Source organism: Henckelia pumila, chromosome 3, assembly GCF_033568475.1.
Source record: "Henckelia pumila isolate YLH828 chromosome 3, ASM3356847v2, whole genome shotgun sequence".
Taxonomy (NCBI): domain Eukaryota; kingdom Viridiplantae; phylum Streptophyta; class Magnoliopsida; order Lamiales; family Gesneriaceae; genus Henckelia; species Henckelia pumila.
The window spans coordinates 34,003,557-34,016,582 of record NC_133122.1 but is presented as its reverse complement, the minus strand read 5'-3'; the positions used below and the strand labels follow the sequence as shown (position 1 = coordinate 34,016,582).

The 13,026-nt window shown below is 39.5% G+C and overlaps 1 protein-coding gene across 1 annotated transcript; it reads left to right on the top strand.

The window, feature by feature from the left end:
• The first annotated feature begins 12,004 nt into the window (after positions 1-12,004).
• LOC140888436 (uncharacterized) lies at positions 12,005-12,971 on the top strand. Its single transcript, XM_073296112.1, has 2 exons — positions 12,005-12,230; positions 12,355-12,971. Exons 1-2 carry the CDS (start codon positions 12,005-12,007, stop codon positions 12,969-12,971), a joined length of 843 nt encoding a protein of 280 aa, XP_073152213.1.
• Positions 12,972-13,026: the final 55 nt, after the last annotated feature.

Genomic DNA, 13,026 nt, shown 5'->3' with positions numbered 1-13,026 from the left:
TAAATAAAAATGCATTCTTTAAAATAAAATAAATATCTGAGTCAAACATTTAATTAAAAATACTGCATAAATAAAATGATTAAAATTTGCATGCACTGACAATATTCAATAAAATATTCAAAACTCACAACCACTGAAAAAAAATAATATAAAATGTAACATGCTGACATAAATAAAACAAGCATGTGACTCAGACATCTATCACGGTCACGGGGTCACTGCATGCCCGCTCATACATCCTCGCCTCCGGTGGGTACAACCTCATCCTCAACGTACTCACCTGCACCATATCAGTGTAGTGAGCCTAGAGGCCCAACATGCTAACATAACAAGGGTTTAAAATAATTTAAAACAATTAAATACTAATACATACATATACATGAATGAGCATGCTTGAAAATTTCATAACATAACATAACTTAACTTAACTTAAATAACATAATACATAAACATTGTTGAGCAATTATTTTCTAACATCGCATGGTTGTATCCGTAGTGTAACCTTAAATCATACATTAAATACTGATCAGCGTGGAAACCAACGTACGTGGCGGTGACGAATCACCTCTTAAATTGGCAGTAAACTGCCCTTCAATAGGTCACATATGGGGACGAATCCCCCTTAAATTGTCACACTACTTCAACTTCCAACATAAAATATTTTATTATTACTCAACCTTAAACATTTAATTATGCATAAAATTATTTCATGAATGCATGTACTTAATTAAAATGTGTGTCCTTCATATATATTTAATTTAAATTTCTTACTAACATATAAATATTAAAATAACTTCAATGCATGAAAATAATTAAATATATAATCAGGACACATGCAATTTTCTCATGGATGGTCCTGGACTGCTGACCCTAACACTCAAGCCCATTTACTTAAATCTGGCCCATTAACACTAAAACTGGCCCAATAACATACTTAAGCCCAATAAAAATTATTCTAAGCCCAATTAAATAATTTAAAGCCCATAAAAACATTCTAGACCCAAAAACAACTTAAACTGGCCCAATGGGCCCAAAAGCCCAAAGACTGGCCCAATAACTTTTATGGGCTCAAAAGCCCATAAAATTAATGGACTAACTTAATTAAAATTTTAAAAATCCAAATAAAATTATTTGGGAGCCCAAATAATTTTATTTCAAATTAATTGGCCCAAAAACCAATTAATTCATAAAATACTTTAAAATTAAAAAGACTCGAGCCCGGCCCACCAAACCCGGACCCGGACCAACTTAACTCGACCCACTAACCTACTGACCCGACCCAAGCCCCACAACCCGACCCGGACCCTGCTGAACCCTAAAACCCGACAACCCGAAGCTTCCTCCCCCCTGCTGCCCTCGGCTGCGTGCAGCAGCCCTTCCAGGGCTGCTGCCGCTCCAGCCCGGCCCCCACTGGCCGGTCGCCGCCGGCAGGACCTTCACAGGGTCCTGCCGGTCCTAACCTATGCACCCACCAGACCCCTACCTGCCCTGCATGACCGCACACTCACCCCTTCCGCTAAACCCTAATCTGTCAACTAAGGGGCCGATCTGCACATGGTGGTTTCCTGGGCTCATTTGGCTTGAACCACTCGAGCCACTTGAGTCCAGGCCACGCACCACGCCTTCTGAAACCCTACCAGCAGTCATACCATGCATGGAGGAATAAAAAAAAACGTGAGCATGTCCATCAAAACAATCAAAGCCGTGCGCCTACAACAAACATCGATTTGTTTTCTGAAAAATTTTAAATAAAACTCTGATGTTCACCCACACACACGCATAAAACAGATATGGCACGAAAAAGAAGGGAAAGAATCATGCCTTTCACCGATGAATTCAAAGAACGAATTGCGTAGAACGTTTCCCGGGACGACGAACGATGAACACCCCTTCAAAACCGAGCTATGGAGTTCTCGAGGATTGCTAGATGAAGAAGATGAAGATGGAGGAGATGGAGTGACGGCTGAATAAGGTGAGTGATCGGGTGGTTTGGGTAGATTAGGTTTTGGGGTTTTAAATTTTTAATTAAAATGGGTTTTAGGATAATTAAATATTAATAATGGTTTTAATACTAAAATATATAACTTAAAAGCTCCAACTAATACTTAAAAAAATCTGATACTAAAATAAAAATCCCGAAATATTAAATTAAGGAAATTTTAAAAATACTAAAAAGTCAATATTTTGGCTAATTTTGAATAAAATGGACTCCTAAAATTATATAAAATTAAATACTTAAAATTTTGAGATAATAAAACTCAAAATAATATTTTAGGGCTCTAAAAAGGCTCATAAAATAATTTGGGTGGAAAGTTGTCATCTCGTCCGTCCACGGTCCCGTCAACGCGATAAAATAATTAAAATACTAAAAATCATAAAAAAATCACTAATTATGGGTTAAATGCTTAAAAATAAATTAAATCATGCACAAATAATTCACATAATCATTTAACCCATAAATCTAAAATTTAAATAATTAAATATCCTAATTATGCATGCGGATTTACGTATTTAAAAATACCGGGTGTTACAATTCTCCCCCCCTTAAATTGAATTTCGTCCTCGAAATTTAAAGTACTTACCCGAACAACTCCGGGTAGCGAGTCCTCATGTTTGCCTCGGTCTCCCAAGTAGCTTCCTCCTCTGAGTGATTCAGCCACTGGACTCTGACCATCGGTATGACCCGCGTCCTAAGCCTCCGCTCCTCCCTAGCCAAGATCCGCACTGGCCTCTCCTCATACACTAGATCTGGTGGCAACTGTAAGGGCTCGAAATCCAACACATGCGACGGGTTGGAGACATATCTCCGAAGCATAGATACATGGAAAACGTTGTGCACTGCCGCTAGCCCTGGAGGTAGAGCTAAACGGTAGGCCAACGTGCCAACTCTCTCCAAGATCTCGAATGGCCCTATATACCTCGGATTAAGCTTGCCTCTCCGGCCAAAACGTACTACTCCCTTCATAGGTGACACCTTCAGGAATACGTGATCACCTACAGCGAACTCCAAATCTCGTCGTCTGGCATCTGCATAACTCTTCTGCCGACTCTGAGCTGTCCTCATCCGATCTCGAATCTGAGTCACTATGTCAACTGTCTGCTGCACAATCTCAGGACCCAGTAAAATCCGCTCACCAACCTCATCCCAATGCACAGGAGATCTGCATCTCCTCCCATACAATACTGCATAAGGAGCCATACCTATAGACGACTGAAAACTGTTGTTATAGGTAAACTCCACTAATGGCAATCTAGTCTCCCAAGAGCCACGAAAATCAATGACACAAGCTCTCAGAAGATCCTCGAGAACCTGGATCACCCTCTCAGACTGACCATCTGTCTGGGGATGAAATGCTGTACTGAACAAAAGCCTCGTCCCCAAAGCTGTGTGCAGACTCTTCCAAAACGTAGATGTGAACCTCGGATCTCTGTCTGACACAATAGACACTGGTATGCCATGCAGTCTAACAATCTCTCTGATGTAAAGCTCTGCATACTGTGTCAAAGTATAAGTAGTACTCACCGGCAAAAAATGAGCTGACTGGTGAGTCTATCCACAATCACCCAAATCGCTGTGCAACCTCTGGCACTCCTCGGTAAGCCAATCACAAAGTCCATCGTAATATTCTTCCATTTCCATTCCGGAATAGGAAGAGGTCTAAGAAGTCCTGCTGGACGCTGATGCTCTGCCTTGACTTGCTGACAAGTCAAGCACTCTGACACCACTCTCCCGATGTCACTCTTCATCCCGGGCCACCAATACAATAGCTGCAAATCTTTGTACATCTTCGTACTTCCGGGGTGAATGGAGTACGGAGATGTGTGAGCTTCTGCTAAAATATCAGCTCTCAACTGATCGACGTTTGGTACCCACATCCTCCCACGATACTGAACGATACCATCCTCCACTATATACAAGAGATTACCTCTAGCCTCATCTCTCTGTCTCCATCGCTGCAACTCCTCATCAGTAGACTGTCCCTCCCTAATCCGATCTCGCAGAACTGGCTGCACCGTCAACACTGACAAGCTCGGTGCACGACCACTCGGATAACACTCCAAGCCAAATCTCTGAATCTCGCTCTGTAGTGGTAACTGTACGGTCAAACATGATACCACTGACGACTTCCGACTCAAAGCATCAGCCACTACATTAGCTTTACCCGGATGGTAGCTAATGTCACAATCATAGTCCTTCACCAACTCCAACCATCTGCGCTGTCTCATGTTCAACTCCTTCTGTGTGAAGAAGTACTTGAGACTCTTGTGGTCTGTGAAAATCTTGCACTTCTCGCCATACAGATAGTGCCTCCAGATTTTCAAAGCAAAAACCACTGCTTCCAACTCCAAGTCATGCGTCGGATAATTCTGCTCATGAATCTTCAGCTGCCTCGACGCATACGCAATAACCTTACCACACTGCATAAGCACTGCGCCTAAACCTAGTTTAGACGCGTCGGTGTACACCACTAACTCCTCGTGTGGTACTGTCATCGCTAACACTGGTGCAGTAGTGAGTGCTTTCTTTAGCTGATCGAAGCTCCTCTGACAGTCTGAACTCCAGATAAACTTCGCATTCTTCTTGGTCAAGGAAGTCAAGGGTACTGCAATAGAGGAAAAACCCTTGATGAACTTCCTATAATATCCTACCAAACCCAAGAAACTGCGAATCTCTGAAGCATTCTTCGGAATACCCCAATTCTGCACTGCCTCAACCTTAGACTGATCAACTGCAATCCCATCTCTCGAAATAATGTGGCCAAGAAATGCCACCTGCTCAAGTCAAAACTCGCACTTGCTGAACTTGGCATACAACCGATGCTCCCTCAAAGTCTGCAAGGCTGTCTGAAGATGCTGTCTATGCTCCTCGATGCTCCTAGAATAGATCAAAATATCATCAATAAAGACTATGATGAACTGATCTAGATACGGATGAAAGACTCGGTTCATGAGATCCATGAAAACCGCTGGAGCATTGGTCATCCCAAATGGCATCACTAAGAACTCGTAATGCCCATATCGTGTCCTGAAAGCAGTCTTGGACACATCTGCATCTCTGACACGCAACTGATGATATCCAGATCGCAGATCGATCTTGGAGAACACTGAAGCTCCCTGCAACTGGTCAAATAAATCCTCTATCCTCGGCAGTGGATACTTGTTCTTCACTGTGACCCTATTGAGCTCTCGATAATCGATGCACAGTCTCATACTGTCATCCTTCTTCTTCACAAATAACACCGGAGCCCCCCATGGAGAAAAGCTAGGACGAACAAAGCCTTTCTCTAACAACTCCTGAATCTGCTCCTTCAACTCTTTCATCTCGGTAGGAGCAAGTCTGTAAGGTGCCTTAGAGATAGGCATGGTGTTTGGCACTAAGTCGATGCTGAACTCCACCTCTCTCACTGGTGGAATTCCGGCAACATCCTCCGGAAAGACATCCGGAAAGTCACGAACCACCTCTATCTCTGATAATGATCTGCTAGATGGCTCTGAAGTCGTGACAATACTCGCTAGAAACCCCTGGCAACCCCGTCTCAACAACTTCCTCGCCTGAATATGAGATATCACCTGAGGAATATCACTGCTCTGAGATGCATGAAAAGTGAACGGGTCGCCTACTGTAGGTCTCACTGACACTGATCTCCGACGAAAATCAATCGAAGCTCCATTGACTGTCAACCAGTCCATGCCCAAAATCAAATCGAATCCACTCAAAGGCAAAACTACTACATCTGCTCGAATGGAGTGTCCCTGCAGCTCCAACTCCAGTCCTCGAATAACCTTCGAGGTAGAAATAATCTGCCCTGACGGCATAGTAACATCATACCCATTGTCACTAATCTCAGGTGTGATGCCTACCCGCCTGATAAACTCCAGGGAGATAAACGAATGCGTAGCCCCTGAATCTAGCAACGCAAACGTGGAGTTGCCTCCAACTAGAATTCTCCCTGCACGCAGAAAATTCCCAACAGTTTCATACCACTACTAAATTTTTCCCCAACGAGTCACTACAAATTCTTAATTCTAATCACAAGTAAAACATGCTTCCTATTCTAACATGCAGTTAAATAACCCAAATAACAACAAATTCCAAATTAAAGACGAAATTTTTAACCAAAGGAAAATTATTAAAATGCTAGGGATAAGATATACCAGTGATCAAGGAGGTGTCTGGATCTACCTCCTCGGCCTGCATCACAAACACCCTACCAGCGGTGTTCTTCTTCCTCGGGCAGTTAGCTATCTGATGCCCTGGCTCCCTACAGTGGTAGCAAACTCCTGCTCCCAATAGACAAGGTCCCGAATGCATCTTCTGGCACTTCGGGCAAGTAGGATAAGCTATGGCATTAGGGGCCCCGCCCCTCTGCTACTGCGGCCTCTGTTGCTGTGGTCTCTGCTGTGGATTCGGGCCCTTAGCCATCCCTGTATACTGCTTCTTCGCAGGAGGCTGCGAAGATGGTCGCTGATACCCAGCCTGAAACTGCCTCTTCCCCTGCTGCTCTCTCTGAATCTCTCTCCGACCCTCCTCGGAACGCAAGGCTCTACTGACTGCAGACTCATAAGTAAGAACGTCTGCCATGCGAACATCATGCTTGATATCCGCCCTCAAACCCTCCACAAACTGCCTCAACTTCTCTGGTGGACTATCTGAAATCAGAGGCACAAAGTGACAGCCTCTCTTGAACTGTCTCACATACTCAACCACTGTCTTGTCCCCCTGACGGAGACTCATAAACTCTCGGATCATGCGACTGCGCACATCCTCAGTGAAGTACTTGGCGTAAAAGATACGCCTAAACTCTGCCCAGGCCAGTGTAGGAAAGTGAACTCCCCTGGCTGCACCCTCCCACCAGAGCGCTGCATCACCCCGCAGCATGTACGTCACACAGTTCACCCTGTCGGTGTCTGTGATCCCCATATAAGCAAAGATGGACTCCAGAGAGCGAATCCATCCCTCCGCCACCAAAGGATCGGTGGTACCAACAAACTCCTTGGGTCCCTTCTTCTGGAACCTCTCAGCAACGTCCTCCTCGTGGGACAACCTGGGACGAGTAGCCTGCTGCTCTAACAGAGCAGTAATCCCTGCCATCATATTTGCATTGGCCTGCTCCAATGCTGCAATAGGGTTCTGCGGAGGTGGAGGTCCCCCACGTCTGTTAACTGGTCTCGGAGGCATTCTGCACCACCACATATTTCTTTACGTAAATCGTCATGCATAACTAAGTTGTTTAAAAGTAATACTAACTTAAATCCAAAGAATTAAATCATGCTATAAACACTTAAAACTTACAGACCGGTAGCGTGGATTTCTGAGCTCGCATAGCAGTAATGACCCCTCCGAGGACCGTGCTCTGATACCAACTGAAACGACCCTAACTCTATAATTAATAAATAAATATGCGGAAATTTTTTTTATATATATATATACTTACTAAATAAAATATGTACATATATGCCCATACATATATGCACAGAATAAAAAGATTTAAAAATAAATAAATAAATAAACGATTAAATACTTAAATAAAAATGCATTCTTTAAAATAAAATAAATATCTGAGTCAAACATTTAATTAAAAATACTGCATAAATAAAATGATTAAAATTTGCATGCACTGACAATATTCAATAAAATATTCAAAACTCACAACCACTGAAAAAAAAATAATATAAAATGTAACATGCTGACATAAATAAAACATGCATGTGACTCAGACATCTATCACGGTCACGGGGTCACTGCATGCCCGCTCATACATCCTCGCCTCCGGTGGGTACAACCTCATCCTCAACGTACTCACCTGCACCATACCAGTGTAGTGAGCCTAGAGGCCCAACATGCTAACATAACAAGGGTTTAAAATAATTTAAAACAATTAAATACTAATACATACATATACATGAATGAGAATGCTTGAAAATTTCATAACATAACATAACTTAACTTAACTTAAATAACATAATACATAAACATTGTTGAGCAATTATTTTCTAACATCGCATGGTTGTATCCGTAGTGTAACCTTAAATCATACATTAAATACTGATCAGCGTGGAAACCAACGTACGTGGCGGTGACGAATCACCTCTTAAATTGGCAGTAAACTGCCCTTCAATAGGTCACATATGGGGACGAATCCCCCTTAAATTGTCACACTACTTCAACTTCCAACATAAAATATTTTATTATTACTCAACCTTAAACATTTAATTATGCATAAAATTATTTCATGAATGCATGTACTTAATTAAAATGTGTGTCCTTCATATATATTTAATTTAAATTTCTTACTAACATATAAATATTAACATAACTTCAATGCATGAAAATAATTAAATATATAATCAGGACACATGCAATTTTCTCATGGATGGTCCTGGACTGCTGGCCCTAACACTCAAGCCCATTTACTTAAATCTGGCCCATTAACACTGAAACTGGCCCAATAACATACTTAAGCCCAATAAAAATTATTCTAAGCCCAATTAAATAATTTAAAGCCCATAAAAATATTCTAGACCCAAAAACAACTTAAACTGGCCCAATGGGCCCAAAAGCCCAAAGACTGGCCCAATAACTTTTATGGGCTCAAAAGCCCATAAAATTAATGGACTAACTTAATTAAAATTTTAAAAACCCAAATAAAATTATTTGGGAGCCCAAATAATTTTATTTCAAATTAATTGGCCCAAAAACCAATTAATTCATAAAATACTTTAAAATTAAAAAGACTCGAGCCCGGCCACCAAACCCGGACCAACTTAACTCGACCCACTAACCTACTGACCCGACCCAAGCCCCACAACCCGACTCGGACCCTGCTGAACCCTAAAACCTGACAACCCGAAGCTTCCTCCCCCCTGCTGCCCTCGGCTGCGTGCAGCAGCCCTTCCAGGGCTGCTGCCGCTCCAGCCCGGCCCCCACTGGCCGGTCGCCGCCGGCAGGACCTTCACAGGGTCCTGCCGGTCCTAACCTATGCACCCACCAGACCCCTACCTGCCCTGCATGACCGCACACTCACCCCTTCCGCTAAACCCTAATCTGTCAACTAAGGGGCCGATCTGCACATGGTGGTTTCCTGGGCTCATTTGGCTCGAACCACTCGAGCCACTCGAGTCCAGGCCACGCACCACGCCTTCTGAACCCCTACCAGCAGTCGTACCATGCATGGAGGAATAAAAAAAAACGTGAGCATGTCCATCAAAACAATCAAAGCCGTGCGCCTACAACAAACATCGATTTGTTTTCTGAAAAATTTTAAATAAAACTCTGATGTTCACCCACAAACACACATAAAACAGATATGGCACGAAAAAGAAGGGAAAGAATCATGCCTTTCACCGATGAATTCAAAGAACGAATTGCGTAGAACGTTTCCCGGGACGACGAACGATGAACACCCCTTCAAAACCAAGCTATGGAGTTCTCGAGGATTGCTAGATGAAGAAGATGAAGATGGAGGAGATGGAGTGACGGCTGAATAAGGTGAGTGATCGGGTGGTTTGGGTAGATTAGGTTTTGGGGTTTTAAATTTTTAAGTAAAATAGGTTTTAGGATAATTAAATATTAATAATGGTTTTAATACTAAAATATATAACTTAAAAGCTCCAACTAATACTTAAAAAAATCTGATACTAAAATAAAAATCCCGAAATATTAAATTAAGGAAATTTTAAAAATACTAAAAAGTCAATATTTTGGCTAATTTTGAATAAAATGGACTCCTAAAATTATATAAAATTAAATACTTAAAATTTTGAGATAATAAAACTCAAAATAATATTTTAGGGCTCTAAAAAGGCTCATAAAATAATTTGGGTGGAAAGTTGTCATCTCGTCCGTTCACGGTCCCGTCAACGCGATAAAATAATTAAAATACTAAAAATCATAAAAAATCACTAATTATGGGTTAAATGCTTAAAAATAAATTAAATCATGCACAAATAATTCACATAATTATTTAACCCATAAATCTAAAATTTAAATAATTAAATATCCTAATTATGCTTGCGGATTTACGTATTTAAAAATACCGGGTGTTACAACAACGTTGTCCTTTATTTACACTATAAGTAAAATCATATAAAAATATATAGGGTTATAAAAGTAAAAACAACACTTTAGTTATAAGACATAAACGTAAATCAATATTATATTATATGTAAAATAGATTATTATGATAATGTCAAAATTGACAAAGTGTGTGCAAATTAGATAAGAATTCAGTTTCCAAAAAGATTAAAATACTTAAATACTTTGTTTTTTTATTTTTTTTTAGATAAAGTGATCAATATTTATAAGTAAAATCGATTATCATGATAAGATCAAAATTAAAAAAAAAGTGCATATTATATAAAAATTCAGTTTTCAAAAAAACTAAAATATCAAAAGACTTTAATTTTAATTTTCTTGTAGATAAAATGAATATATTTTTTTCACAAATATTTTTAAAAAAAATTCAAAAAAATATTAATTAATACTATTCAGTTTCTTAAAATATTGAAACACCAAATTCTTGATTTTTATTTGTTTGTATACTGAATAAAAATATTTTTTTTTAAAAAATATTATATATTTTAATTTGTGTAAGGACCTATTAAAGTAAAGAATTATATCATGAGTTCATATTTAAATATATACAAATATTAGATTTGGAAAAGTTATTAATATATATATATATATATATATATATATATATGTTAATTAAATAATATACAGATGTTGAAATAAATCAATTCAAATATAGTGAAGTTTTAATATAAAATAATAAAAAAAAATACATCAACACACACATATCATATATATAAAATTTGAAATTAAAAATATAATTAATTTTTCTTCACATAAAAGCTAAAACCATTTGTTGGGAAATTTAGTTTTGATATTTACAAAAGAAAGCCAAACTAATTGAGCAACCAAAAAGAGCTAAACTGATATTCGGAAATGATGACGTCACTATCAACGGCCACATGGCTAAGGGATGCAGTTTACTTTGATAAACTAAATCGATAAACTGAATCGCTAAACTGATAACATCACAAACTCAACGACCGCGCTCAACTGTCTAAGGGATGCAAATCAGTTTACCTTGCTAAACTGAATCCATCAGTTTACCCTTGCCAAACTGACTGCATCAGTTTATCCACAACAGTTTACTACCGTGCCATTTCTGGATAAGATCATCCGTACTCTGACATCTCTGCAGAAGGTAGTGCCGCGATACTAAGGGAATGCCGGCTCCAGAAATCGTTGATGATGGTGACAAATCCAACGGGAATAATTTAAACCTTATCTGAAAGACAATTTGAATTTATGACAGTTGGCAATCCAAAGGGTATAAATAGAGATCTTGATCAATCTCAGGAACCACTGATGTTCTGAAAACTCTTCCATTCTTGCGAGAATACTAAAAGCTTTTTACGCTCAAGATTTGATCAAGTAACTCAAAGCACAAACTCTGAAGTGTTATTCTGATCATTGTAGGATCATCTTTTGTGCTAAGAATTTTGAGTTGTATTCATTCTATTCACTTATCAGTCTAGGACTGAAACTGAAAGTGTTGTACTAGGATTTCTTGTTTAGGCAGTGTCTAAGTCCTAAATTGGATTGGGTTTGTGCAAATTTCTTATATAAATCAAAGTTTTATAGTGATATCCTTCCGAGGTGGAAGAAGGGGTGACGTAGGATTGTTTGAAATCTCCGAACATCCATAAACAACTACTTGTGTCATTTCAGTTTACTCACCATTACCACACGTACACCCTAAACTGATATTCACTCAGTGTTTTAAATCTGCAGCTTGACATATTTTCGCACATATTTTGTTTGCCAAACTGCATCTGACACTAAGATAAGCCTCGAACTCATTCATTAAACCGATCGAGTTCAATATTTCAAACTAAACTGTTTGAAAGTATATTCACCCCCTCTAGACTTTCAACCGATCCTAACAATTGGTATCAGAGAGGTTATTATCTTACTCTTAAACACTGTACCGAAATGACTTCGTTTAGTAAAATTCCTATGTTCTCAAAAAAAGACTTTGATGACTGGATGATTCGTATGCAAGCACATCTATCAGCACTAGACGATGACATGTGTTTTGCCATCACTGATGGACCCCTTGCAATCACCAAGATCAATACTGTTATAGCTCTTTCTGGAGGTGGTCCACAATATATTGAGAAACCAAGAATCGAATGGACTGCTGAAGACAAAAAAGAAGGCAAATCTTGACAATGTGGCTAAAGACATCTTGTATAAAACTCTTTACAAGAACACCTTTAGCAAAATCAATACATGCAAAACCGGGAAAGAAATATGGGAGAAATTGATTCAACTCTGTGAAGGAAATGAACAGACGAAGGAAAACAAACTGTCTGTTGCCACTCAAAAATTTGACAACATCAGGATGAAACCGGGTGAATCAATGACAAAATTTGATGATAGAGTAAGCAGCATTGTTATTGAGCTTAATGGATTGGGAAAAACATATCCCAACAGGGAAGTTATTCTCAAAGTAATTCGAGGACTTCCCAAAGAATGGGATGTGAAGACAATGGTCATGAGAGAATCGAAGGACTTGAAGAAACTAGAGCTGCATGATCTGTTTGCAGATTTAAAGGCCTATGAATTCGAGTTGCAAACTCGAGAAGAAGATCAGTCTACCTCACAACTGACCAAGGCCTTGACCGCAGTAAAAATAGAGTCACCAGTTAAATCAGAAAAATCAGCAGAACAACTGAGCAGTGATGCCATGTACTTGTTTGTGAAGAAGTTCGGAACATTCATTAGAAGAAACCAAGAAGGATCCTACAGAAGAAATATTCAAAAGAAAGATGCAGTCGAAGAACCAAGAAGTTGCTTCAACTATGGGAAAACAGGATATTTCATTGCTGATTGTCCCAAACCGAAGAACTTTGACAAAATAAGAAGTTCAAGGGATGCTAGACACACTTCGAGATAGAAACATGAAGCATTGGTTGCAAAGGATAGCAAAACCAAGTGGGCAGAAATAGATA